Source organism: Rattus rattus, chromosome 3, assembly GCF_011064425.1.
Source record: "Rattus rattus isolate New Zealand chromosome 3, Rrattus_CSIRO_v1, whole genome shotgun sequence".
NCBI classification, from domain to species: domain Eukaryota; kingdom Metazoa; phylum Chordata; class Mammalia; order Rodentia; family Muridae; genus Rattus; species Rattus rattus.
The window spans coordinates 207,226,301-207,253,590 of record NC_046156.1 but is presented as its reverse complement, the minus strand read 5'-3'; the positions used below and the strand labels follow the sequence as shown (position 1 = coordinate 207,253,590).

The following is a 27,290-nucleotide window of genomic DNA, read 5'->3' as shown; positions in this document are numbered from 1 at the left end:
TGACACTTTCACAGGGTCACCTACAACCATCTGCAAACACAGATGTTCACAATATGATTCATAACAGCAGCAAAAGTACAGTTAGGAAGGAGAAATGAAAATAAATTAACAGCTGGGGGCCACAACAACATGAAGAACTGTATTAAAGGTCACAACATTAAGAAGGTTGACAGCCATTGACTTAGAGGGAAGTAAAGGAGGATGAATAAGAGCAAACTGTGTACACAAACACCATAAGGAAACACGTTCTTTTTAATGCTCTCTCTAAAAACCTAGAAAAACCAAAACGAGAACAGTTATGTGGAATGTATTCTGAGCTGTTAGAACAAGTTATTGTTTTGTATCAGTGACTCACGGAGTAAATGTCTCTACTTCAGACAATATGATAAAACCACTCACACATTCTCTTAGCATCTCAAGACTTTAGAATGTATTTACAAAATGGGGTAATAGGACCTCTGGTTATATTCATCTAACTCCTAACTGCCCAATGCATTGTCCAATCGCCTCTGTTCAGTATGGAATCGATATAATGCAATGTGAACATGCAAATGGAGTTAATGATATATTTTTCCGTCTGTTCCCTGTTTTGGTATGGACTCTGTTTTGCTTTGCTTTGCGTTTCGCCTTAGATGGATTTGGTGACCTTTTCTGTGTTTGAGTAAGCTTCCCCAGCGCTTTCATTCTGTGATTAAGAGGCTTTCACTATGCAACCAGTTTGACATGGTCATTACTTAATGCTCACTTAACAAAATTCTACAAGACCAAATTATCACAGTGGGTGAAGGAACAGATGGCCAGCTGGCTAGAATCCATGCTTGCTGTGTTTGATGATTTCTCAAGTCTGCCACAAAGAAGTCACATGTGCGACCTTAGGAGGCAATCCAAACAGCCACTGGCCTGTCCAGCTGTGCTTCAGCTTCCTCAGCTGTGAAGTCTGAGTCTGTGCCTTTCCTATCTATATCCGAAGGAAGCTACAATACCTCCTGCAGGAGCCTCTCCACTCAGTGATTACAATAGCAGCCAGGAAGGACAGATTTCGAGGGGAAACCCAAATTCTTCCACCACATCCAATTACTGTCTTCAAAGTGAAAGGGGTCATGCAAAAGTACATCTATTCTAAATACTCATTAACTGATAAGATTGTGCAACATCTGAAATTATATGACAGCAACATCGTTGAACAATGAAATTGTGGCTTGACCCCAAGCTCCAAATGGGTAGCATGAATAAGGGGCTACAGAACACTATATCTGTTCTGCAACCATTACTGCTTGCTATTGACTGTGATAGAAGTGTGGTGTGCATTTTGAAAATATAAATATTTCAGTCAGTTAGCATTCCTGTTTTAAATGCTATCAAAGGTGTATTATGTTAGGATCTGATGATAAAGAATAAATCACAGAGGTATACTTTGTACAAGCAGTTAATAATGGACTTGAGGAAACAAAAGAAACCTATCACAGAGTTACAAATGAAACAGTATTCGGTGAGATGCTGAGGTGCAGGCAGCAAGCTGAGTAGGAGGTGAGTAAGGTGAAGGGCTGTCAGAGGAAGATTGATGAAGAACATGGAAATTCTGTAGTTGCTTAGAGTTGGATGCAACATGGTGAGATTGCCTATGCTCCAGAATATTTCTATGCTCAAATATTTCTAGATAACAACCTTACAGAAAACTGTGGTCCCTATCCTATTGTTAATATATTCCTCTTCTACTGACATATGGAAGATAAAATAACAGTTGGTAGCTGAAGGGAAACTTAAGTGACATCTTTAGGCTCTATACCACCTGCTAATGTGAATCCTTAAGTTCTTCTTCTGCCTTTACTTTTGTTTCTGCTTCTGCTTCAGTAGCTGCCAGAATGTGTGCCCACGCACAGCATTCTTACAGTGACTGAGGAGTCCAGGAGAAGGAGTTGAACCATTTAACTATGAGTTGCAGACAATTGAGAGCTGCCATATAGGTTCTGGGAATTGAATTTTATTCATTAAGAAGAGCAGACAGGATTAATCCTTCAGTCATCTTCCCAACCCCACGTTTCTGTTCCTCAGTACATTCCAGTGAACTCCAATGCACACAGTTATTATGTAAATGACCTGCACAGGTCTTTCTTATTTTAGTTTTTGTGTTTGCTTTCTGGAATCAGACCTCTGGATAAAAAACAAAAACAAACTTTGAAATGCTTTCTTTACATTAGTTTAAAAATTGTTGGCCATTGGGTTATAACTTATTTACATAACAAGTTTTCATGGAATTTTTCACATTGAAACTCTGATTTGCTTTTTTTCCTTCTCTTGGTATCTTCTATTTCTGTAGTGTTTATACCATTGATAGGGAAGGGACTTAAAAATGTTCCTTGAGCTTCTATTTACTAAATTTAATAATATTTTATTATTAACATTATTAAACATAATAGCATATCCATTAATTCATCAATGCCTTCTATGCTAGCTCTTCTATTAACAGACATATTTGTAGATCTCACTTTATAAGACTTTTTAGAAAGTCATAGATCAACATTGTTTTGTCTTGTGTTCACTACATATGGACCAATAAATAAAATCACACCTTCTTCAGACAGTGAATATTAGTGATTAACTAACGTATGGACCAAAATGACATTTTGATTACTTTTGAAAAGCATATACAGTATGACTACAGAAGATGCTACATTTCTGCTTGGATGATGAAACATTCAGAGCTGAGGTTTGCCATCATGAAGGTGGGGGTTTAAAGCTTGTAGCCACAGTTGTGAAAGATGGGTGACTATGGGAAAGGATAGATAGAGATCACTTTACAACAAGGTAATAGCTGGAGTAGTCCTTACTAGCATTTGAAAAAGTAGGTCATTCTGCTCAAATGTGGTGCTCATATTTGAAACATACATACATACATACATACATACATACATACATACATACATATGTATATACATATATTATGAGATTAAGATACTATTGCTGCTGAAAATATGAATGTTATCAGCCAATACAATACTACTAATAAGTTATGACTGCTGTTCCCTTAATCACCTCCCTTTACATAAGAGAGCACCTAACTAAAAAATTATAGTTAGAGAATGTTACACTCTTGAAGAGGACTGAATATCAGGAACGTCAACATATAAAGTGCCTAATATGATAGAAATGTACTTTCTCAAGGCTGAAAATCCAAATACAATGTGTTTTCTTGTTATCCTCACATAGCATTTAGGTGAGAGAGAAGCATTTCTCACCTTTTGTGTGACCAAATATAGTCTCCAAGTATACAGAAGTTGAATACATGAGAGCATTCACACATGACTCCATTTAACCCTAGTCATTTCCTTACAATTTATGAGTCTGAGCACATTCATGTTCTAAGATCCTAGTGATTAGGGCATTATTTATAGACTGGATATAAAATGGCCTTTAAAAGTCTCATGGATTAAAGTCTTTGCTCCTAGATAATGTATCTAATCTGTGAGAAGCGATAAGATCATAAGAACACAAACTAAATCAATGGGTTAATCCACTTACTAAATCATTGCAATAGGAGGCTCAGAGGGGTATATCACTGTGGGATTTTTTTCTAAGTGACCTCCTCCTTATATCTATTGTTCCTCTCCCTCTCCTTCTCCCTCTTGCTTAACTCCCTCTCTCCTGTTCATCTCCCCCTTCTACCCTTCATCTGTCCCTCCCTTCCCCCTCTCTTTCCTGTGTGAGTCCTTATGTTTATGCATGTGTGTATGTGTGTGTATACCCTGCCACAAAACAAGACGTGTGGCTCTAGATTTCACTTTCATGGTTTCTTGGCCATAAGCTCCCTATACCATCCCCCTCCCCTTCTTCTATAAGGGTGTTCCCCTCACCATCCACCCCCTTTGCCAGGCCTCCCAGGACATTCCCCTACACTGGGGGCCCAACTTTGTCAGGAACAAGGGATTCTCCTTCCATTGGTACCCAACAAGGCCATCCTCTGCTACATATGCAGCTGGAGCCATCGGTCAGTCCATGTATGGTGTTTACATAGTGGTTTAATATCTGAGAGCTCTGGTTGGTTGGCATTGTTGTTCTTATGGCATTGCAAGCACCTTCAGCCCTTTCAATCCTTTCTATAATTCCTCCAATGAGGGTCCTGTTCTCAGTTCAATGTTTTCCTGATAGCATTCACCTCTCTATTTGACATGCTCTTGCTTTGTCTCTCAGCAGACATCTATATCAGACTCGTGTCAGCATGCACATGTATGTATGTATGTTTACACACACACACACATACACACACACACACACACACACACACACACATGAGCCATGTGGGGCAGGCTCCAATGGCCGTTCCTTCAGTCTCTGGCCCAAAATTTGACTCTATATACCCTCCTATGAATATTTTTGTTTCCCCTTTTAAGAAGCAGTGAAGCATCTGCACTTTGGTCATCATTCTTCTTGAACTTCATGGGGTATGCGGATTGTATCTTGCATAATTAAAGCTTTTGAGTTAATATCCACTTATCAGTGAGTGCATACAATGTGTATTTTTCTGTGACTGGGTTACTTCACTCAGGATGATATTTTTCTAGTTCAATCCATTTGCCTATGAATTTCATGAAGTTATCGTTTTTGATAGCTGAGTAGTACTCCATTGTGTAGATGTACCACATTTTCTGTATCCATTCCTCTGTTGAAGGGCATCTGGGTTCTTTCCAGCTTCTGGCTACTATAAATAAGGCTTCTATGAAAATAGTGGAGCATGGGTCTTTGTTGTATGTTGGATCATCTTTTGGGTATATGCCCAGGAAAGGTGTAACTGGGTCCTCAGGTAGTGCAATGTCCAATTTTCTGAGGAACCTCCAGACTGATTTCCAGAGTGGTTGTACCAGTTTGCAATCCCACCAACAATAGACAAGTGTTCCTCTTTCTCCACATCCTCATCAGCATCTTAGCCATTCTGAATGTTGTGAGATGGAATCTCAGGGTTGTTTTGATTTGCATTTCCCTGATAACTAAGGATGTTGAGCATTTCTTTAGGCTTTTCTCAGTCATTTGGTATTCCTCAGCTGAGAATTCTTTGTTTAGATCTGTACATCATTTTAATAAGATAATTTGTCTTTCTGGAGTCTAATATTTTGGATGTATCAAATGTAGGATTTGTAGGATCTATCAGATGTAGGATTGGTAAAGATCTTTTCCCAATCTGTTGGTTGCCATTTTGTCCTAATGACAGTGTACTTTGCCTTACAGAAGTTTTGCAGTTTTATGAGATCCCATTTGTCGATTCTTGATCTTAGAGCATAAGCCATTAGTGTTTTGTTCAGGAAAATTTCCCCAGTGACCATGTGACTGAGTTTCTTCCCCACTTTTTCTTCTATTAGTTTTATTGTATCTGGTTTGATGAGGAGGTCCTTGATCCACTTGGACTTAAGTTTGTACAGGGCAATAAGAATGGATCAATTGCATTCTTCTACATGCTGACCTCCAGTTGAACCAGCACCATTTGCTGGAAATGCTATCTTTTTTCCATTGGATGGTTTTGGCGCCTTTGTCAAAAATCAAGTGACCATAGGTGTGTGGGTTCATTTCTGAGTCTTCAAGTCTATTCCACTGATCTACCTGCCTGTCTCTGTACCAATATCATAAAGTTTTTTTTATCATTATTGCTCTGTAATACTGTTTGAGGTCAGGGATGGTAATTCCCCCAGAATTTCTTTTATTGTTGAGTATACTTTTCGCTATCCTGTGTTTTTTGTTATTCCAAATGAGTATGCAAATTGCTCTTTCTGACTCTATGAAGAATTGATTTTGCATTTTGATGGGAATAGCACTGAATCTGTGATTGCTTTTGGCAAAATAGCTATTTTTACTTAATTAATCCTGCCAATACATGAACATAGGAGGTCGTTCCATTTTCTAAGATCTTCTTCAATTTCTATCTTCAGAGACGTGAAATTCTTGTCATACAGATTTTTCACGTGCTTGGTTAGAGTCACACCGAGGTATTTTATGTAATTTGGGACTATTGTGAAGGGTATCATTTCCCTAATTTCTTTCCCAGCCTGTTTATCCTTTGAGTAGAGGAAGGCTACTATTTTGTTTGAGTTAATATTATATCCAGACACTTTGCTGAAGTTGTTTATCAGGCTTAGTAGTTCTCTGGTGTAACTTTTGGGGTCACTTATGCATACTGTCATATCATCTGCAAATAGTGATATTTTGACTTCTTCCATTCCAATCTGTATCCCTTTGACTTCCTTTCATTGTCTGATTGCTCTGGCTAGGACTTTGAGTACTATATTGAGTAAGTAGGGAGAGATTGAGCAGCCTTGTCTAGTCCCTGATTTTAGTGGAATTGCTTCAAGTTTCTCTCCATTTAGTTTAATGTTAGCTACTGGTTTGCTGATATAGTTTTTATTATGTTTACCTATGGTCATTGAATTCCTGATCTTTCCAGGACTTTTACTATTAAGGGGTGTTGCATTTTCTCAAATGCTTTCTCAGAATCTAGTGAGATGAGCATATGGTTTTTATCTTTGAGTTTGTTTATATATCAGATTACGTTGATGGTTTTCCATATATTGAACCATCCCTGAATCCCTGGGATAAAGCCTACTTGATCATGATGGATGACCTTTTGATGTGTTCTTGGATTCGGTTTGTGAGAATTTTATTGAATATTTTTCCATCAATATTCATAAGGGAAATTGTTCTGAAGTTCTCTTTCTTTGTTGGGTCTTCATGTGGTTAGGTATAAGCATAATTGTGGCTTCATAGAAGGAATTTGTTAGTGCTTTGTTCTATTTTGTGGAATAATTTGGAAAGTATTGATATGAGGCCTTCTATGAAGGTCTGATAGAATTCTGTACTAAACCCATCTGGTCCTGGTCTCTTTTGTTTGGGAGACTTTTAATAACTGCTTCTCTTTCTTTAGGAATTATGAGGTTCATCCAGATTTTCTACTTGACAATTCTTCTTCTTGTCCTTCTGCTTCTCCTTCTCCTTCTTCTTCCTTCTTCTTCCTTCTTTCTTCTTCTTCTTCCATTCTCCTCCTCCTCTTCCTCCTCCTCCTTCTTCTCTTTCTCCTTCTGCTTCTGCTTCTGCTTCTTCTGCTCCTAACCACCAAGAAATAGTTGAAGTACAGCTATATCCTCTTTTCTTTTTCTATCTTTTATTCTGTCCTATCTAGTGTTAGGGGTTTGAAATAACAGAAAGGGAGTATAAATGGGTGGAAGAAACAAGAACCACAAATTAGCAAACACTATGGAAGGGAACAAGGAACCGGGCAAGATGACTGTGAAGACAGGCAGGGATCGACAGGATGCTCTGAATAACCAAATGATGTTGAGAGGGATCATGTGCCAGTACTAATGACCACATGACATCATTATCCGGAGCCCCTCAGAAGTGATTTTTTTGAGAGTTTATTTGATGCCTTCTTTTCCAATTTGAACCCTCCAGAGCTTAGAGGATTGTTTCTGCTGTTTTATGCTGCAGAGTGAGTAGAAATTAGCTGCAGCTATCCTGAAATGAATACAAGGCCAGGAGAGCCTTCTGTGTAAGCACTGGTCATCTCCAGGCCTCCTGCAGACACTTACATATTGACACTCTGTGTTCTGCAGGGGAAAGTTTGTCAGCATGTACTGGAAAAAACGTCTGCTTACCATAGATTTTAATTTGCATGATTTTCCCCAGAGCTTTTACAGTTTGAAGAGAAAGCTTATTAATCTTGCTGATTTTCCACAATAATGATTTTTATATTGTTTAGAGTAGTTTAGTTATAAATATAAATACAAAATACTTAGATGAGCTGCTTTTCCTAACATACCTGAAACTTGTACATTTATATTTATGAGAAAGAACAAAGAAAACAAAAACAAAAGTAGACTACATAGAAGACAGCTTTAAAACATCTATCCCATAAGCATGTCTGAAATAATTTCTTTTTTTCAACAAGTTTTTTAAAATATATTTTTATTTTTATTATTATTTCTAGCTATGTGTTTGAGTGTGTGTGAGTGTATTGTGTGTTTGTGTATATGTGTGTGTGTGTGTGTGTGTGTGTGTGTGTGAGAGAGAGAGAGAGAGAGAGAGAGAGTGAGAGGATGAGAAAGAGAGAGATTGGGTGGGAATAGTGTGATTGGGTGTGATTATAAGTGTCTACAGAGTATAGATGAGGACGGATGCCTAGAACTGCAGTTACATGAGTCTGTATGACTACCAAAATGGGTACTGGGAACTAAACTAGTATGTTACAAGAACAGTATTAACCATTGAGGGAGGAACCACTGTAACCTGCCAACTAGTTTTTTTTTTTTAAGTTAGTACGATTTAAAATGACAACAAGAAAATATCCAAGTCTTTTTTTTTTTTTTTTATTAACTTGAGTATTTCTTATGTACATTTGGCAAACATCCCCTTCCTTCCACCCCCCTTCCTTATGGGTGTTCCCCCTCCCCCCCTCCCCCCATTGCGCCCTCCCCCGACAGTCTAGTTCACTGGGGGTTCAGTCTTAGCAGGACCCAGGCTTCTCCTTCCACTGGTGCTCTTACTAGGATATTCATTGCTACCTATGAGGTCAGAGTCCAGGGTCAGTCCATGTATAGTCTTTAGGTAGTGGCTTAGTCCCTGGAAGCTCTGGTTGCTTGGCATTGTTGTACATATGGAGTCTCAAGCCCCTTCAAGCTCTTCCAGTTCATTCTCTGATTCCTTCAACGGGGGTCCCGTTCTCAGTTCAGTGGTTTCCTGCTGGCATTCGCCTCTGTATTTGCTGTATTCTGGCTGTGTTAAATGTAAACACAACCCTGAGAGAGGACTTCAGTATGTTTATTAAGAAAAGAGTTAGAACCAACTTTTGAGTCTTAACTGTTTGTTTCTCTTTCAATTGTCCAGCAACTACAGCTTGAAAGCCCATACTTTCGCAATGACTACATCGGTGTTTCTTTATTATGCGTTTAATGTACACATTCAAGTTTAAGCACTAATTTTAAGATTTTGGAGACATAACATATAACCTAGACCAACCCTGAATGTGCATCTTACTGGGGTAATAATGCATTTGCTTCCTAATATTCTGGCTGTTCTTTAATTGGAGCACAGTGTTCACTGTTTAAGATTATAACTGTGTTACATATATGAAAATAATTTTAACTCTGTGGACTTTGACATTAACATTTCTCTGACATTATGAAAAGATGGATGCAAAACAGCACAGTATTTGAATCTATTGTTTTGTAAGTAATTAATCTTTTTGACATACTTATATGAACTTGCTTAAAGATGCCTGGAAGAATGTTGTTGAACCCAGTTGATCATTAATTTTGATCACATGCTGTCCCCATTATGTTCGGAACTACTTAAAGATTCCCTAGAAAAGCATTTCAGCATTGACTTAAACATTCCCAGAAGCCTTTTGGATTTGGCAGTTCATTTATGTTCGTGGTTAAGAGTGATATCACCAAACATATTGGTTTAGTATTCATAACACAAACCATAAGTGAAGCACATAGCCACAAGTCTCTGTGCTTCTCTATGTCTGTAATACAAAACGATGTCAAGTTCTTTAGAGAGCTGTCTTGAGTGGAAAGACATTACAGCATGTTTGTAGGTGTTCTTCTGTTAAGATCTCTACGTGGCTCAGAAATATAAATATGTTTTCCAACTTTGGTTGGGGCTACATTGTTTTTATTGCTGTGTATAAGTCACCTGTTCCAGTCCTGACGAGTTACAAGAGACGTAGAAGACATGCTTAAAATACAATAAAGTCTTGGCTATTAAAGTTAACAGCATCAAGTGTCAGAGGAGAGGTGGGAAGACATAAAATGGCTAAAGTTCATTATATAAATGGATGAAACTGTCAAACAGTAAAAATTTTAAAGAGATTATTATAATGCCAGGGGGAATCTCAGAATTAAATTTCATGAAACCATTACCTAAACAATGAAATGTATTAATCCTAAGTGTGTACCACTCACAGTACTTGTGAGCTGTGAAATTTTCTTTAAAATCAACCACACAAAAGTGAAAATGAAATGCACTTTGACATTATGAGCTGCTGCCCTCAACCCTAACCCCATGGAAAGCACTGATACAAGTTACTAGCACAGTTCCTCCAACACAGTTAGTGCCTCATGAATACAAGCTACTAGTGTAAGGGCCAGGTTTATTCTTACTAGTGCAGGAGAAATAACTTCACATATAATAAGCACTTAATTTTATTTATTGGTATACCAAGAGCTAAATAATGGCTTCAGTAATAAGTTGCCATCCGGATATGAATGGCACAAAAATGAAAGTTTCCCCATATCCCTCATCTGCATGTAATTAACCTTCTTATCACTTGGAGAAAAGAAAACTAGAAATCATTGCTATACATTTTAATTCTTTATGTGCAACATCACATACCATACAATTTTGACTACCAAGCAAGATTTGTGCCTGCTCACCTACTTCATCTTTATGTACTAACTTATTTTATAGTCATCTCTCTTTATTCAGACTGAAAGGATATAGCTTTATTAGTATGTGGATTATTTGATTAACAAAATAAAGCACTGTCAATAATGTTATACAATGCTACATTTTTCTAATAATATATTATCCAAAGAATTAGGGTATATGCAGTCATGATGAATATTAATATAATTCTGCAATTAAAAATAACAATCTTAAAGCATCAACCATATTAGAAACATAAAAAGAAAACCTGATCACAAATTCAGAAGCCTTGAAACTTGTAAAGTCTATAAAATTCTAGAAAGTAGCTACATTAATTTATGAAAAGAAAATAACACTATTGGTATTTTAAATAAACCTAGAATAGGGTGTCGTACATAGATGTTATTATTACCACTCGTTATTGACATAACTTCATTTTGTCAGATGTAACAGAAATCCAATCTAATGTGTAGGAACCAGGATTCTTCCCATATGAAGTTTATGGCCTCAAGCAAAGGGGATAGGAAGCCTCTCATCTCAGCACTCAAGCTTTCTGCCTTGAGAAATCAAAGAGTGCATGAAAGGTATGGAGAGACTGGAGGCTGGAAAGCTGACTCAGTGGTTGAAAGTGATTGCCCTGTAATCATGAGAACTGGAGTTCAGATCTCAGCACCACATAAATAAGTCAGGAATCCCTACAAATGCCTGAAAAGAGCCTGGAGGATTACTGCAGCCCGTTTGCTTCCAGCCCAGCTGCGTAGGCAGGGGCACCAGGTTCAGGGAAAGACTTGCCTCAGAGGAAGGAGTGAGGACTGATAGAGAAGGTCAAATAGACACTTTTCTGGATGCAGAGACACATGATTCCAACTGACAGTGCACACACACACACACACACACACACACACACAGAGAGAGAGAGAGAGAGAGACAGACAGACAGACAGACAGACAGAGACAGAGAGAGTGGCAGACAGAGACAGACAGACAGGAGACAAAGAGATGCATGCACACAGACACAAAAACACACATACGCACATACACACATTGACATAGACATAAGTACACACAAAATTGAACATATCTATAGAATATATAGAATAGGGTCTACATATAATTAAGATTAACTTCTATCCATGTAATTGAATTCATACATTATACTAATAAGAAAAAGTATCATTAGCATTAAAGCCTTTCTATCTATATCTATATTATCTAATATATTCGGATCCAATGGCTGAAGACTCTGAGATGCTTGCATTAGGGGAGGCTTTTGAACGTTGCATTATTTATAGAAATATGCTCAGTGAATTCGTGCTGACTATTTACATCTGTCAAAACTAACATTAATGAACAGATTGACAACTTGGGAGCAAGCACAGCTTGCTAGGAAAACTGTAGACTTTGTAGTCAGGCAAAGTATGATAAAAGATTTGCTTCTGATTAGACATGTTACTGAACTTCTTTGTAACCACCCCCTAAATCCAGAATATATTCTTACAATATATATTTTAAAAGATACGAATTTAAAAGGACTCTAGAAAAGAAAATCCTACTCCCACAGGATTTACTTTACCCCTACCCTTAAAAAACAAAAACACTGGATTTCATGGACTGAGAAAAATCCTTTCCTAAAACCATGGTGGCAGCCGAGGTCACAATCACCTTTGGGATGCAAATACAAAGAGCTCCAACTCAAGAACTCACATCTGCAGAGAATCCCAGAGACTGGATCAAGATTTCTGAGCAGAATTGTGTTCCTAGGGAGTTTACTACTTAGGATTCCTCAGTCAAATCTTTCTCTGGGTTTCTGTCTTTAACTGGAATCCACTGACCTGCATGACCATCAACCCTTCTTCGCTTCTACCAGAATAAAGGCTGTAAAATGCTCCAGATTTCCCTACTGGCTTTCTCAAACCCACCCAGCAGGCTCTGGTGGTTAGCTGATGCTGGTGGAGAGCTAGATCACCGAAAACATAATTTTGTGCAAATGACTTACCCCTGAGTTATGGGCACCATGATTTCATATTAGACACGTTTCTTCGTGAATTAGCCACTCAGGACTTGGTCTGTCCTCTCTCCGTGGGGACTTTATTTTCAGCTTGGTTAGGATTCCTTCCCATTGTTCTTTTCTGTATTTCCTCAGTGCTTCCCTGTACTAAACTGTCTGATCTCGCCTTCTTGCCTAGTCTAATCTTCAAAAGACAGTGTGCATAAATGTGCCAGGTCATCCAGGTTCCTTTGTGCCCACTCTTCTTCAAAGAAACTTTCAATGACCCACTGCTTTACATCAGTTTTATCTCCTAGCACGACCAAGCAAAGGTCTTACATTCGAATCTTTTATTAATTCCCCATGGAGTTTCTTTAACCTCAGTGAATGTGGATGAGGTTGCTATTCTCTCTGCTATAATTACTCCACTCTCTCGACGAAGCAAGAATAGCTTCATTAATTTTGGTTTTAATAACTATTTTTCTCCCAGGTATAATTCCTTAAATCCAATTTTCTTCATACATAGAAATTTTTAAATTTTACTGAATTCTTATGACATTATGTTTTCTTAACCTGCTACATTGGGAGATTGGATTAGGTGTCTTTCACAATGCCCCATTTGCTCAGAAATTTATAATCATTTGAATATATTTTGTGTATTTTTATGTAACGTGTATAAGTATCAGTTACCACTTATTTAAAATATACTTTTACTTTTTTTCTGATCTGGAAGAGAATTGATGCAACAAAACCCTTAGTGTTACTTTTGTTAGAGTCTCCCCTCCTGGAATCACAGATTCCGAGTTTGAGATCTAAATGCATCACCAGGAGATATTGATCTGATGAATACCATCAGATTTCTCTGACCTTCAACTTTAAACATCAACACAACAGCAACCAGGGCCTGTATAAGAGAATAGCAACCACTTTATTCTTTTTCTGTGAGAAATAGATGAGATTATTTTTCTTAAACTATGTTCTTACAGTATGATGCATTATCAAATAAGTTTTGGAGTACAGAAGAAACAGAAAGGAGGGTTGGGATGTTTAGCATGATGCTTAGCATGAGGAAACTTTTTTCAATTGCTTCTTGATGTTGTCATAGGTTTTATATTTATTTTGTTTTCTTAAACACAGACCACTTAAGGAAAGTTACTACATTATTTGATTCATAGATACTATTGGGACTAAACTATTTGCTTCAGAAAAAATTATAAACAATCATATCACATACTTAATATTTACAAATTGAAAATATGGGAACACATAGCTAACGACATTGTTACCATTGTATAATTTTGAGATTAAAACAGTCAGCTTAAATCTACTTAATAAATGCCCTCATTGTAATGCAATCTTACTGACATTAATCCTCATGTTATGGACTAGAGAGAGAGCTCAGTGGTTAAGAGCACTAACTGCTCTTCTAAAGGTCCTGAGTTCAATTGCCAACAACCGCATGATGGTTCACTACCACCTGTAATGGTATCTGTATGGGGATTACATATATATATAATAAATAAACAAATAATTCTTTTAAAAAATCCTCATGTTGTACATTAGATATCTAGGTATCTTTTTTGAGGATATGAATTTATAGATACTTATAGGAAAAGGTCAGATTTCATAATTTCTTTTCAGTTTTTAAAAGAAATGCTAGAGATGAAGTATGAATTTGGGCACTATAAAGTGCCTATAGACTATTCCTAGTAAATCATTTTTTATTATTTCATTCAATATTAAGCAGAAAGAAGTGGAGTGTTTTTCCTTATAAGGTTTCTAAAGTAAATAATCAAATCATAATTCTCTTTCTATCACAGGAGCATGTTGCCCAATCTCCAACCATGTTCAAAAGCTAATGTGCATTGGGCTGCTTTGAGGGAAGATGGTGAATGTCCTCTTTCCTTAAAGTTGACTTTCCATTATGCTCCATTACCAACCTTGCTTGGTGTATCTTTTAAGTCGTCCCAACTCTTCGGTATTTTTGTATCCAGTGCTCTGCCTTTCCTCTTGTCTCAGCTGAGAGCTCTAGCTTCTCTTTTGATCTTTCTCTGGGACCCTGGATGTGCTCCTAATGAATTAGCAGACATTTAATTTCATAGCCCCAACATTCATATTCTAGGTTCAGCATATAAACTAAGTTTCAAGAATTTTTTCCTTACAAACATATTCTAGTATCTATACTTTAAAAAGAGTTGCTCCTAATTGATCTCTCCCATCCTCCCAGTTTTTACATCTACCAGTGGTAAATTTGACTAACCCAGCCTCACCTTGATGTCTCATCTACTTTTCCAATGATAAGTCTTAATAAACGCACCTTCTCATCTTGACTCCTTTCACCCCTTGTTCATCACAAACACTTTTAAAAACCCACTACTTGTCATTAATATTTCTTCTAGTAGGGCAAGTGAAAGGTCTTACAGTAATCTTTTCAAATTATTTTTGTTCTCTGGCCATTTTTATCTTTAAGCGAAAACTTTCCTTGATTTCCCTAGACTCCTTCAGAATCTCTCCTCTGGGTTCTGTCTTCACTCAGTTAGAACTTACTCTAGAAAACTGAATGTGGTGGAAAGCATTGTACTGAATGCTTATGAGTGATAAAGGACAACAGAACTGTTTGCATGCTTAGCAGAAGCCCTCAGACTGTGACAGCCTGTCACTTCTGAAAGAAGAAAACAATAAAGAAAAGAAAGCATTGTCTACATAAAGCTTCAGAGTGACAGCGTATTCTAGCAGAGTTCAGTTGTACCAGAGGAGCAGCCCAGAGTACAGAATACCCACTTGAGTAGTTATGGCCCAGTTTGATACCACATGGTGCTCTGTCATTGCCTCAGGGAAGTGACCTGGAGCGAACACTGTTGCACCAGATCTTTTCAGAACCTTAGCTGAATTGTTGCAGCACATCCTACAGTGGATGCTGCCAGCTAATCACACTGGTAACAGCTGGTTTTGCCCAGGGAAACCTCAGAATGATTATTTCGTGCAGCAGTTTTCAATCTTTTTGAACTTACATTCTCGAAGTCTACAAAATGGTTATTGTGGCCTCTCAAGCAACTCTTCACGACTTACTCAGGTTAGCGTGGACCACAGTAGTTTCTCTAAGGCTATTTTCCTCCTCAGTTTTATGAAATTCCATAAATTACTGCATCAGTTGACTTTCTATGTTGGTAAATTCAGATTCTTTTTCTATCAACCAGGTCAAAAGTGCTTCAGAAACTGTAACTCAGTATTAATTTTTCAACATGTGAAAGGTTAATCTACAATTCAAAGATTCTGATAATAATAATTGAATTAGGGCTATTTTTAATACATAATATGTAGTCAATACTACTCTGTATATTTTAATATATGAACTCTTTTCAACTGTAATATAACCTCTAAAGTTAATTTTATTGTACTAATATTTGTCAAAAGACCTAACCGAGGCAACAGGAAAACTAAATAATTTCCCAAGATCACATAGCTAAAAGATAATGGCATTTATATTCAAATTCGGGCCATTCATCAGAGTTCATACAGCTGTGCTTTTCCTCTAAAACATCAAGAACAAAGTTGTCAAGTGAAAATGTGGATAAAAGCATCTTTTATTAAGCACATGCATTATAAAGCATTTGTCTCTGTCTTTCAGGTCCCTGCATCCCCAATCCATGCCATAATGGAGGAACCTGTGAGATAAGTGAAGCATATCGGGGAGACACATTCATAGGCTATGTTTGTAAATGTCCCCGGGGATTTAATGGGATTCACTGTCAGCACAGTAAGTTATTTATATTCATTGTGCTTTTATTTTTATTGATGTATCATGTACAAGCCATTACCCTTTCTGTTTGTGGTCAAGTCACAGAAATGTAGAGTAGCACAAAGTCTAGGCATTTTTGGCTCATGTGGCTTCTCTCCACAGTACATGTCACATCCCATGATGAGGGCTGTTCCGGTCCCCATACTGTATCTGACTAATATGCTTTCTATTCCTTTTCATTATTATTCCGTTCAATTCACAATATGTTGGCTTTCGTATAATAATATTTGTCTTTCTCCTTAATACTTATCCACAGAACTACATTCTCCAAGCATTACAGCAATTATTCTGGCATTTAGTATCATAGCAACACAAACAAAGAAAGAAAAAAAAATAAGGGCAAGAAAAGAACATTCTAGACTCTACCTCATATATAAGCCAGTATTTTCCTTCTTACATGCTGACATTTCTATGTGAAAATCTTTGAAAATTCAATAAACACAAAAATGCCAGATGAGTGGCATGGGACCTTACACACTGTGAATTGCAGCACTCAGACAGAACACAGTATACTCTGAGCTGCTCTTACAGAGGGAGCCACAAGTAGAGGAGATGCTGAAGGAGGAATGTTAATTAGGATGGCAAGGTTATGGGTGGGGAGGCAGCATGGGAAGAAAGACAGGAGAGAGAATACTGCTGATGAATACTAAAGTGATCCTGAGGATAATGGTTTGGAAAAATGAAACAAATCAGCCCGAGTCAGATTTTCAGCCCTTAGGAACAAACATATCATGTCTTGGCTCCTAGACACTGGAAGCGTCTTGCAATTTCCTAGAGTTCTTTCACAGTTGGGAGTTAGTAAAGCATCTGGAGAGGTTTGCTATAGTACCAAAAGACGTGCGTTACTTACAACTGGCACTTGACCTCCCCGAGTGATCTCTAAGTCTCTAGTCTGCAATAAGCAAATTAGAGGCTATTCATTTCTCTTACACCAGTTCCGAAGTGTCAAGGTTTATTTTTTCTGGAAGGTAAGATCACAGTTCATTCTCTACATGAGAACTTCTCAAACAGACCTAGAAAGACCAAAATGGGAAATCAGTATCTTAAGTGTCTTTCTATTCACTTAATCCCATGGAAAATATTATAAACACTTGCACACAGAGTGTAAAAGATGTTCTATCAGACGCAAGGACTAGGGAACACAGTTTCTGTACTCCTGTAACTCAAGCACCAGCTTCTTAAATGCAGTACACACAAAGGATTTCTCTGAAGGAAGAATCCTATTATGGGATGTTTTCCAAAATCAGATGTAGGGATTTGAAAATTCCTAGCTTCCTTTTTCCAAAACACTTTCTAATATGCATAATTTTATTGAAAATACTTTAAAAAATATAATGATTATTGTTTCTCTCTCCAAACTCCTCCCTAGTCCTCCCTATTTCACCACTCACCCAACTTCATGAACTTTCTCGATCAGTTTCTCTAGAAAACAAACATTAAAACAACAAAAACAAGACAACCAGAATTGTCAAATATTAAAAGTACAAGAAACACATACACTTAAAATTAAAATGTAATTACCTCTGTGTGTTTTTCAATTGTGGGTCTATGTTTGCTCCTGAATGCTGAAAGAGGAACCTTTTCGATGATGGATGAATGAGATATTGATCTTGGTTTATAGCAGAATATCAATAGGAATTATTTTATTGCTATATTCTTTTAGCAGGACAATGTTTGCTTTTCCTCCATGTTCATGGCCTGTTAAGGTCCATGGCCAGCCACCCAATGTGTCATATTTAAGGTGCAGGGACTCAATCCTAAGTGGAATGTCTTCATCAAATTCTTCCCTTCAGAGCTCAGCGGACTCCCTGCAGGGCTTTCCAGAAGAGGAGACAGAAAGATTATAGGATAGATGACTTCAGGGAAACAGTGTCTTCCAGATACAACAGGACAGATGTGTATATGAACTCATACAGACTATAACAGCACGCTCAGGGCCCTCAGGGTTTTAAGCTAGTTGTCATCTGCATTAGGATTACTGTTGCTATGATGGAATGCCACGACGAACAGCAAGGTAAAGTTTTTAGTTTTAAGCAACAAAATCACAAAAGTTTGATTTACCAAATACCCAGGAGACAGATGCTGTGGTGAACGTCTGCTAGCTCAAAGAGGCAGAGAAAGCATCCAGGTGACCTTCCTACTCCACTGACATCACAGGGAAAAAACCTCCTTCTTGCTGTCTTCAATACCATTCTCTCAGTATTCTTCTGTACTCCCTCTCAATTGGTTGCTTGCTCAGCCTCATGACCTATCCCTGTCGTTATTTAGTTCTTGTTTACAGAAAGCTCTTGGGTTAAAGGTGTTTACACGACTATTTGTTTACAGCAAACAGAAAGGTAATGGGTGTGTGCCAGGGCTGAGCCACACCACAAGAAAGATTTTCCAGTCACAGTCTTGGGGTTCACAATATGATCAAATAGTGTACAACAAAAAGGGTTTTCTTGGCTTATACTTTCAGGGTGTAGATAATCATTGAAGGAAATTAGTACTGAAACAGCTCAGGAACCTGATGGAGGAGCTCATGGAGAGGTCATGGAAAGGTACTACATACCTGTTCACTCACCTTAACTTGCTCAATCTGCTTTCTTATAGAACCTAAGACACAAACAGAGGGGTGGTACCACACACAACAGACTAGACCCTCCACCATCAATCACTAATTTAAAAAGTATCTTAGAGCAAGATCTTGTATATTCTCAATTGAGGTTCCCTTCTTTCAGATACTCCATTATCTGTCAGGTTGACTTGATACAAAAGGAACTAATGAGGGGTCCCAACATTGAGACCAGGAAGTGAGTAGGCGCATCCACCCCTAAGACTCTATCTTCAAATAACACCTGCTTGAAAAGGAAACCTTTGTTTTCACCAGTGGAATCTCACTGGATATATTAATCACGCTTAAATGTAGGACCCATGTCCTACAGTAGGCGGACAAAACAAACTTTAGTGGTCTTTATGCAGATGGTTTTCCTCATATTTCCTTGGGCATTATTTTGTATTTTGTCTTACTATTTTGGCATTTGTTTGTTTGTTTGTTATGTTTTGTTTGTTTGATTGATTATATATTTTGGTTTTCTATCTTTTTATGGGCTTTGTGTTTATTGTGCTTTCTTTCTTTCTTTTTTTTTGTATTCTAATACTGTTCGTTTGTCTTTGATTGCCTTCTAAAGAGAGTGCAAGAAAGAAAGAGCACTGTGTTGGGTGGATAGGAAGGAGGAAAAAAATCTGTGAGGAGTTGGTTGATCAGAAAATATTTTATGAAATTATTTTTTATTACCTGTTCCTCCCTCCAAACCTTCATGTTACTCTTCTTTTGATCTCTCTAAAATTAGTTATCTCTATTCATTAATTATTGTCACATAGTAAAAAATACATATTTTGCAGGTGATACATAGATCCTTAATGTCACGTATGTCTCGGTTTTTTAACATTTCACCGTGATTGCAGTTAAAGGGGTATGAAATTAATGTTTCTTCTTAAGAAGATGTTGGAAACTCAAAACTGTTTTGAAATGAACAAGGTCTATACAGTAATATAATATCACTTCTCCAGCAATTATTTTCCTAATAGAGCACAAGTTAGTTCAGTCTCCATTATATTGCCACACAACGGCATTAAGTCATCATCTGTGTCTCAACAAAGTGGTCTAGTCTTGAAAGTTGTTAGTGGGGAAGTTTCCATCTGCCTCCGGCTCCTATCTATGGTTGGCATAGCACTTACAGTTGTATCATTAGAGATGGGGGAGTTTAAGATTGTTTTTGCTCCCAATCTCCACAGTGGGACATGCAAGTATTTTTCCACATTCCCTTATCTCATAGCATAGAAAGCTGGACAGCTGAATTCTAAGGTTTATGTTAAAACACAAAACCTGCCTCCTTTACTGTAACTTACATCTCTAAGATTTAAATGTCTCCCTGGAATTGTAGTGAAAAGCCCAAGGCTGTGAAATTTAATTCAGAGCTTGTATTTTTATATCTAAAGTAGCCAGTCTGTCTCCGGTGGCATGCATCCTTAATAGAAGAAAGACAAAAATGGGTAAAAGAGGATTGACTTTGGATTAAGAAATTGGGATTTGAGACATGACCTTTATAGTTATTGAATGACTGACCTTGACTAACTCCTCTGACCTTTCCCCAATTGAAAATATATACATTAAGGAATTGAACTAGAAATAGGTGACCTTGGGTTCACATAAGCCAGGAGAGTATTATGACTAAATGAAAACTTGCTCACAGCACAAAGGTTATCGAACCTTCCTCTTTTGGGTGTAATTGAAAAGTATCATACATTAGAAAAGCAGATTTAGAAGTGCTAGATCCCTGAGAGATTCTTTAGGTAGGAAAAGTAGGAACAGAACTGATTACTCCCTTGCTTGGACACACAGAGATTTGAGCTGGTGTTTTCATTCTCACAACAGCTTTATGGCCTGGATATTCCCAAGAGTATTGCTGCCCAAGGTGTGGTGTGATACCAGCACCACCCAGAAGGGTTTTAGAAAATTAAATTAACTACAGATCAACTAAGTCAGAATTTGAATTCTCTAATTGATCAACACATCCCCATAAAATATTGAAAATCCTTCTTGAGACTTTAATAATCAAAATATGACCATTTCAACAATGACAGCACAAAAGAAGTGATTTCTACCTCTTCTTATGTAGCAATAGACATTAAGCAAAGCATTTATTAAAGTTTTTATAAGCCAAACAATTTTGAAATCAATAAATTGAGATGAGTAGTAATATCACAGTGATATTCTATTGATATTTAACATTACCTTTATTTAAACAATTAAAATATAGTATTTCCTTCTATTGAAAATAGATTTTTTTCATAGAATATATTCTGAATATGGTTTCTCTTAACCAGTGTCCTACCAGATCCTCCCATTTCCTCCCTCCTTCCCCAGCCATCCAAATCTACACCTCCTCTTTCTCTTTCATTAGAATACAAAGAAGCGTAACAATATTTTATTAGAAAAGAAAAAAAATAATTACTAATTACATTCTATATAATAGAATATAATGCCTGTGAATATATATTATAGACAATCAAAACTTTAATTTTCATATTACATGATGGAGTTAGGTATAAATTTAGAAGGAACAATATCATGGTATAAATTGCAATAAACTTTTCCAGTGCTAACATTAATATTATTAATGTTGGTTTTAGATTTTTAAAACTATGTAAACTTTATTGTTAGAGTAGTTTTAGTTTACAGGAAATGGACATGGAATATGGAAAGTTCCATTTTGCTTTCCTTCCTGATAATTTGGCCTAATTTTAGCATTTTTGCTTCCCTAATAAGTACATTGGGAATGACTTCTGATATAGTAATTTAGTTTGTTTTAAGGCAGGGTCTCACTATCCAGCTGTGGGTTGACCTTGACTTCATTATATAGATGGGACTGGGGCTGCAGAGATCTCCCAGCCTCTGCCTTCTGAGTGCTGGAAATAAATATGTGCCTCACAATTCTGAAGTTTTTCGAAAGTATTATTAAATAATGTGCATGCCATATACTAGGATCTGTACCTTTTTATCATAGATTACATAGAATTTGAGAAATATAAAATCATATGTCCACCATTGTAGAGCCATACAAGAGAGTTTTCCTTAGTTAAGCATCCCTTGTTTTCCAGGTACATATCCTTTCCTGTTCTTCTCTTTACCCTACACAGTTGCTGATATTGTTTGTGTCTCCATGGTTATAACTTTTAGAGTATGTTACATTAGACTCTTGGAGCGTGTTGTCTTTCAAGTTGATGATTATCACTTAAAATAGAGTCTATGTCTGTATAGCTCATGTTTTTAATACTAAAAATGCTCATTTTCTTTTACATTTTTACTAGTTCTGTCTGTATGTTTGTCTACTGAAAAATACCTTGCTTTCCTGGCTGTTTTGGTTTGGTCAAAAACAAGTAAAGCTGCTATGCAAGTTAATGTGCAGAGTTTTTATTTTTATATTTTTGTGGACATACATTTTCAGCTTATTTAAGTAAGTTTAAGAATGCAGTTGCTGGATTTGAGGGCAAAAGTGCACTCAATTTGGTTAAAAAATTCAAACTTTCTTATTTATGTGGCAGACTCATTAGCAATGAGTCAGAAACTATGCTCCAGCCTCTGATTGGTATTTGTTAGCTTAGTTTTGTATGTGAGCCATTACGTGGATTTTTAAAAATTGTACTGAAAATCTGATGAGATTACAACCATTAAGATTTTTATAATAATGTTAAGTACTAGACTTTATGGGGAACTGCCAAATTACATTTGCTTTTAAAATGACAAAATATTTTATGGCATGCACATACCAACATTCAGATACATGTGTAAATTAAAGCATACAAATTGCCGGACATATTAGGAGCCTAATTTTGTTGTCAAGACAATAGGCTTCTAAAAAGCATTTGTAAGCAAGGAGTTGTCTACAAAATGCTGCACTGAGTATGCTAGAAGTACTCATATTTTGTTTGTTGCCTAGTAACAAATCTAATGTCTTCCAGAAGGAAGATTTCTTCATTACCAGGACTCTGCCCATCTTCCCAATGAAGCATTTTTCCTACCCGCACACACAATTTTCAGTTTCTTCCACTTCAAAATAGAAGAGAAAAGCTGGCCTTGAAGCAAGCCAAACACAGGAAGTAAAATGCCCTGCTTATTAAAGACATGGTTCATGTTATTATATTAGCTTAAGATAAAATGCTTAGTAACCTCTCATTCAACTGAGAAAGCTAGTCAGAAGAAAACAGATTATAAAATCTCCTCTTTATGTATTTTGCTACCTACTGTTAATGAGCTTGATCTCAGTGTTTTGTTATCGATGTATGGATTAGCATTCAGCTTCTGTTTACTGGGTTTGTGCATTCCATTTTTATAAACTGAAAAATTCATGCTTATTAAATTGAGCCTATGATATTTATGATTTTACTAAATATTGTAATTGAATTAATAGTGTATTTGAACATTATAATCTTTTTTGATAGTTTCAACACAGTAAGCAAAGGAATGACTGCCCTATATCTACACCACAGAAATTTAGCCAATACCTCAGATTATTTTATTCTTTTTTATTATTCTTTTTACTTTTTAGGAGTTATAAAATAATCAAATTATTTCCCCTTTCACTTTCCACATACTTCTTGCTCTCATTCAAGCCCGAAGCCTCTATTTAATGAATGCCTGTTACATTTATGTGTGTGGATGCCTATTCTTAAAGACGTAAGTGTAACCTGGTCAGCCTGTATAATGTTAGTTTTAAGTTCCCATGTGATCTTTAGCTTCATGAAACGTAAGGACTACTAATTTAAAGACTATCTATCTATGTCTAGAGGAAGCAGTGTTTTACATGGAATATTCTGAATTAAACCTGGTCTTTGACAGAGCTCTTGTTAACAGATGAATGGCCAGTTGCTACCTTAATCATTCTGAGCTTCTGGTTTCTCATTGGAGATCTCAATTCATCAGATGCTTACTGAGATGTCACTGTGTTGTACACCAGAAATAAGATAATTCCAAACACATGGATAAACTACCTTTGTCTCATATGCAGACAAAAGAAGTTGGTTAGGATTACTTGAGCTGTCGTTTTACTCACTTTGACATTTTTACAGTTAGTATGCTCTAAGGTTTTAAAATATGATGGTAATTCATACTGATGGTTTTATATATTCTTTCTAAATATTTAAATTTTGTTATTTGTAAACAGTTGTTAGATAGCAAGAAGAGACTTCAAAGAGAGCATTTTTTTTTCTAAAAGAACTTCTCTTTACATTTGTTCAATCCTAATTTTAGCACAGTAAATTTTTTTCATTTAAACTGTTATACTGAGAACCACTATGACGTAATGAAAACTTAAAAAGTTTTAGAAAACTTCCCTTTTCTTTTTTATTGAAAGTAGATTATTCTATCATATAATACACACTAACCACAGTTTCTGTCACCCCTCGACTTCTAGCTAATTCCCAACTCCACCCTCTCCAAGTCTACTTCCTTGTCTGTTCTTATTTAGAAAAACAGAAGACCTCCAAGAGACTATAGCCAATTAAGACAAAACAAGACAGACTAGGACAAGGCTAATGCCTTCATATTGAGGCTGGATAAGGGAACCCAGTAGGAGAAAAAGTGTCTCCAGAGCAGGTAAAAGGGTAAGAGATATTGTTGCCCCTGTTAGGAGTCTCACAAAAAGCGCCAAGCTAAAAGCCATAACATATACACAGAGGACCTGGTACAGAACCAACCTTGCCATTTCAGTCTGTGGGAGCCTTGGGAGTCTGGGGGAACCTGTGAGAGCCCCGCTTAGTTTAGTCAATGGAACATGTTTTGTTGTGTTGTTCATCCCCTCCGAATCTTAGTCTTTCCTGCAAGCTTTCCATAGAGTTTCACAATCTCCAAGAGAAACCCAGCGAAGACCACCAATTTAGACACTTTTTGTGCCTAGTGTCTCATTGTGGATGTCCGCATCCATTCCCTTCTGCTGCCCGAGAAGACTCTCTGATGACAACTGGACAAGACACTGATCTATGAGTGTAGCAGAATATCATCAGAAAACATTTCATTGTGTTTTGTTTTTTGTTTTATCTTATTTTGTTCTGTTCTGTTTGCTGGTTGTGTTGAGTTCTACCATAGGTGTCCAGATTGTGTTGATTTTATATTTTAGGCTTGCAGTCTGTATAGGGCATAGGCTCCTTCTTGTTTGGGCTTCAAGTTAAACCAAGCATTGCTTGGCCACTACCACAAATTCTGTGTCACCATTTCTGCAACACATTTCCCAGTCAGGGAAGATTATAGGTAGAGGGTTTCTTTGGCTGAGTTAGTTTCCAGGTTTCTCTTTCCATAGTCTTCAGAACATCTTCTCATGCCAAAGAGACTAGAACATAGCGATAAGGTCTCCAAGGCTTCAGCAGCTCTAACTCTCTATGTTCAATGTGTTCTATGGAAGTTGCCCTTAGCAATGGGGCCCCACTCTCAGTTTTCAGAGAACAACCTTCTATCCTAGCACTAGCCTTGGTTTTATAGGAATCTGCACAGGACTTCCTTGGCCAACAACTCAACAGAATGCAACACAGTCCCACACAAGAATCCTTTCTTGACTACAAAAGATGACCAGTTCAGTCAGACTTTATCTTCAATTACTAGACCTCAATAAGGTCACCCTCACAGGTTCCTGTAAGGTTCCACTGCACTAAGTTTTCACAGTCCCCAAATGCCCACCCAATTTCAGCTCTCTCTCTCTTCACATTCTCTCCTTCCATTCCTAACCCTAACCTGATTACTGTTACTCATACTCCAACAGCCCAAGTCCTCTTGTAGAACCTATTCAGTTGACTCTTCCCAGGGAGAGCCATGCTTCCTCCCTGTACTTCACCTCTTTTCCTAACTTCTCTGAGTCTATGGGTTGTAGATTGATTTTTATTCACTTAACAGCTAATGTTCACTTGTAAGTAAATACATTTGTCTTTCTGGGTCTGTGTTACCTCAAACAGGATATTTTTTCTAGTTGCAAAACACCAAAAGAAAAATCAACATTAGGATACAGAATCAGAGGTCCACTCAGGGTATGCAATGCCATAAATTGCTGAATTTTGCTACTTTTAATTCATCTTTGGTAAAAATAAAGCAAGTCTTTCTATGCCATAGGAACTCATACCTACTGGAATGACTAAAGCAAGAGGTATTAGTTTGTCCTTCTTAAAAGTTCCCATCCCTTAGTAAATCCATAGTAAGCAGCATTCTAAAGAATTTTTAGATTCTTCACTTTTTAATTGTCTGAAGATCAACACAAGTATTGTGTGACAGACATAGACAACCGACAATGTACACAGAAACACTGCCCATACATAAACAGAAGTTATGATGTTTCAAGTGAAATTATCTGATATACACAAAATCAAATATATTTTAAATTATGATGTAGATGATGAATCATTTTTATCCCTTTTCTTATTAACAAAGAGAACACTTGACTGCCAGAACAGTCATACACTCTAAACAGGAAAATGTTCTTTATTTTGCCCCCAGTGTTGAATTAATGAAGACATTGCCCTCACTGTAATGAGCTTGAGCTTCTAGTTCCAACTCACAGATAACTCTATAAAGGATATCTCAAGAATATCTATACTTTTTTTTTTTTTTTTTTTTTTTTTTTTTTAACTTTAGTTTTTCTTTTTTACATTTGGCAAACATCCCCTTCCCCCCCCCTTCCTTATGGGTGTTCCCTCCCCACCCTCCCCCATTGCCGCCTCCCCAACAGTCTAGTTCACTGGGGGTTCAGTCTAGCAGGACCCAGGGCTTCCTTCCACTGGTCCTCTTACTAGGATATTCATTGCTACCTATGAGGTCAGAGTCCAGGGTCAGTCCATGTATAGTCTTTAGGTAGTGGCTTAGTCCCTGGAAGCTCTGGTTGCTTGGCATTGTTGTACATATGGAGTCTCAAGCCCTTCAAGCTCTTCCAGTTCATTCTCTGATTCCTTCAACGGGGTCCTGCTTCTCAGTTCAGTGGTTTGCTGCTGGCATTCGCCTCTGTATTTGCTGTATTCTGGCTGTGTCTCTCAGGTTCGATCTACATCCGCTCCTGTCGGTCTGCACTTCTTTTGCTTCATCCATCTTGTCTAATTGGGTGGCTCTATATGTATGGGCCACATGTGGGGCAGGCTCTGAATGGGTGTTCCTTCAGTCTCTGTTTTAATCTTTGCCTCTCTTCCCTGCCAAGGGTATTCTTGTTCCCCTTTTAAAGAAGGAGTGAAGCCTTCACATTTTGATCATCTGTCTTGAGTTTCATTTGTTCTAGGCCACTAGGGTAATTCAAGCATTTGGGCTAATAGCCACTTATCAGTGAGTGCATACCATGTATGTCTTTCTGTGATTGGGTTAGCTCACTCAGAATGATATTTTCCAGTTCCAACCATTTGCCTACGAATTTCATAAAGTCGTTGTTTTTGATAGCTGAGTAATATTCCATTGTGTAGATGTACCACATTTTCTGTATCCATTCCTCTGTTGAAGGGCATCTGGGTTCTTTCCAGCTTCTGGCTATTATAAATAAGGCTGGGATGAACATAGTGGAGCACGTGTCTTTTTTATATGTTGGGGCATCTTTTG

At 37.2% G+C, this 27,290-nt stretch overlaps 1 protein-coding gene across 2 annotated transcripts in view; it reads left to right on the top strand.

Annotated features, from left to right (window-relative positions):
- The window catches only part of Edil3 (EGF like repeats and discoidin domains 3), a 498,350-nt gene that overhangs the window by 205,293 nt on the left and 265,767 nt on the right, over nucleotides 1-27,290 (top strand). For both annotated transcript variants that reach the window (XM_032899069.1, XM_032899068.1), the window contains one exon: nucleotides 16,022-16,150. In XM_032899069.1, coding sequence (XP_032754960.1) covers nucleotides 16,022-16,150 — 129 coding nt within the window. The remainder of the gene's footprint in view (nucleotides 1-16,021; nucleotides 16,151-27,290) is intronic.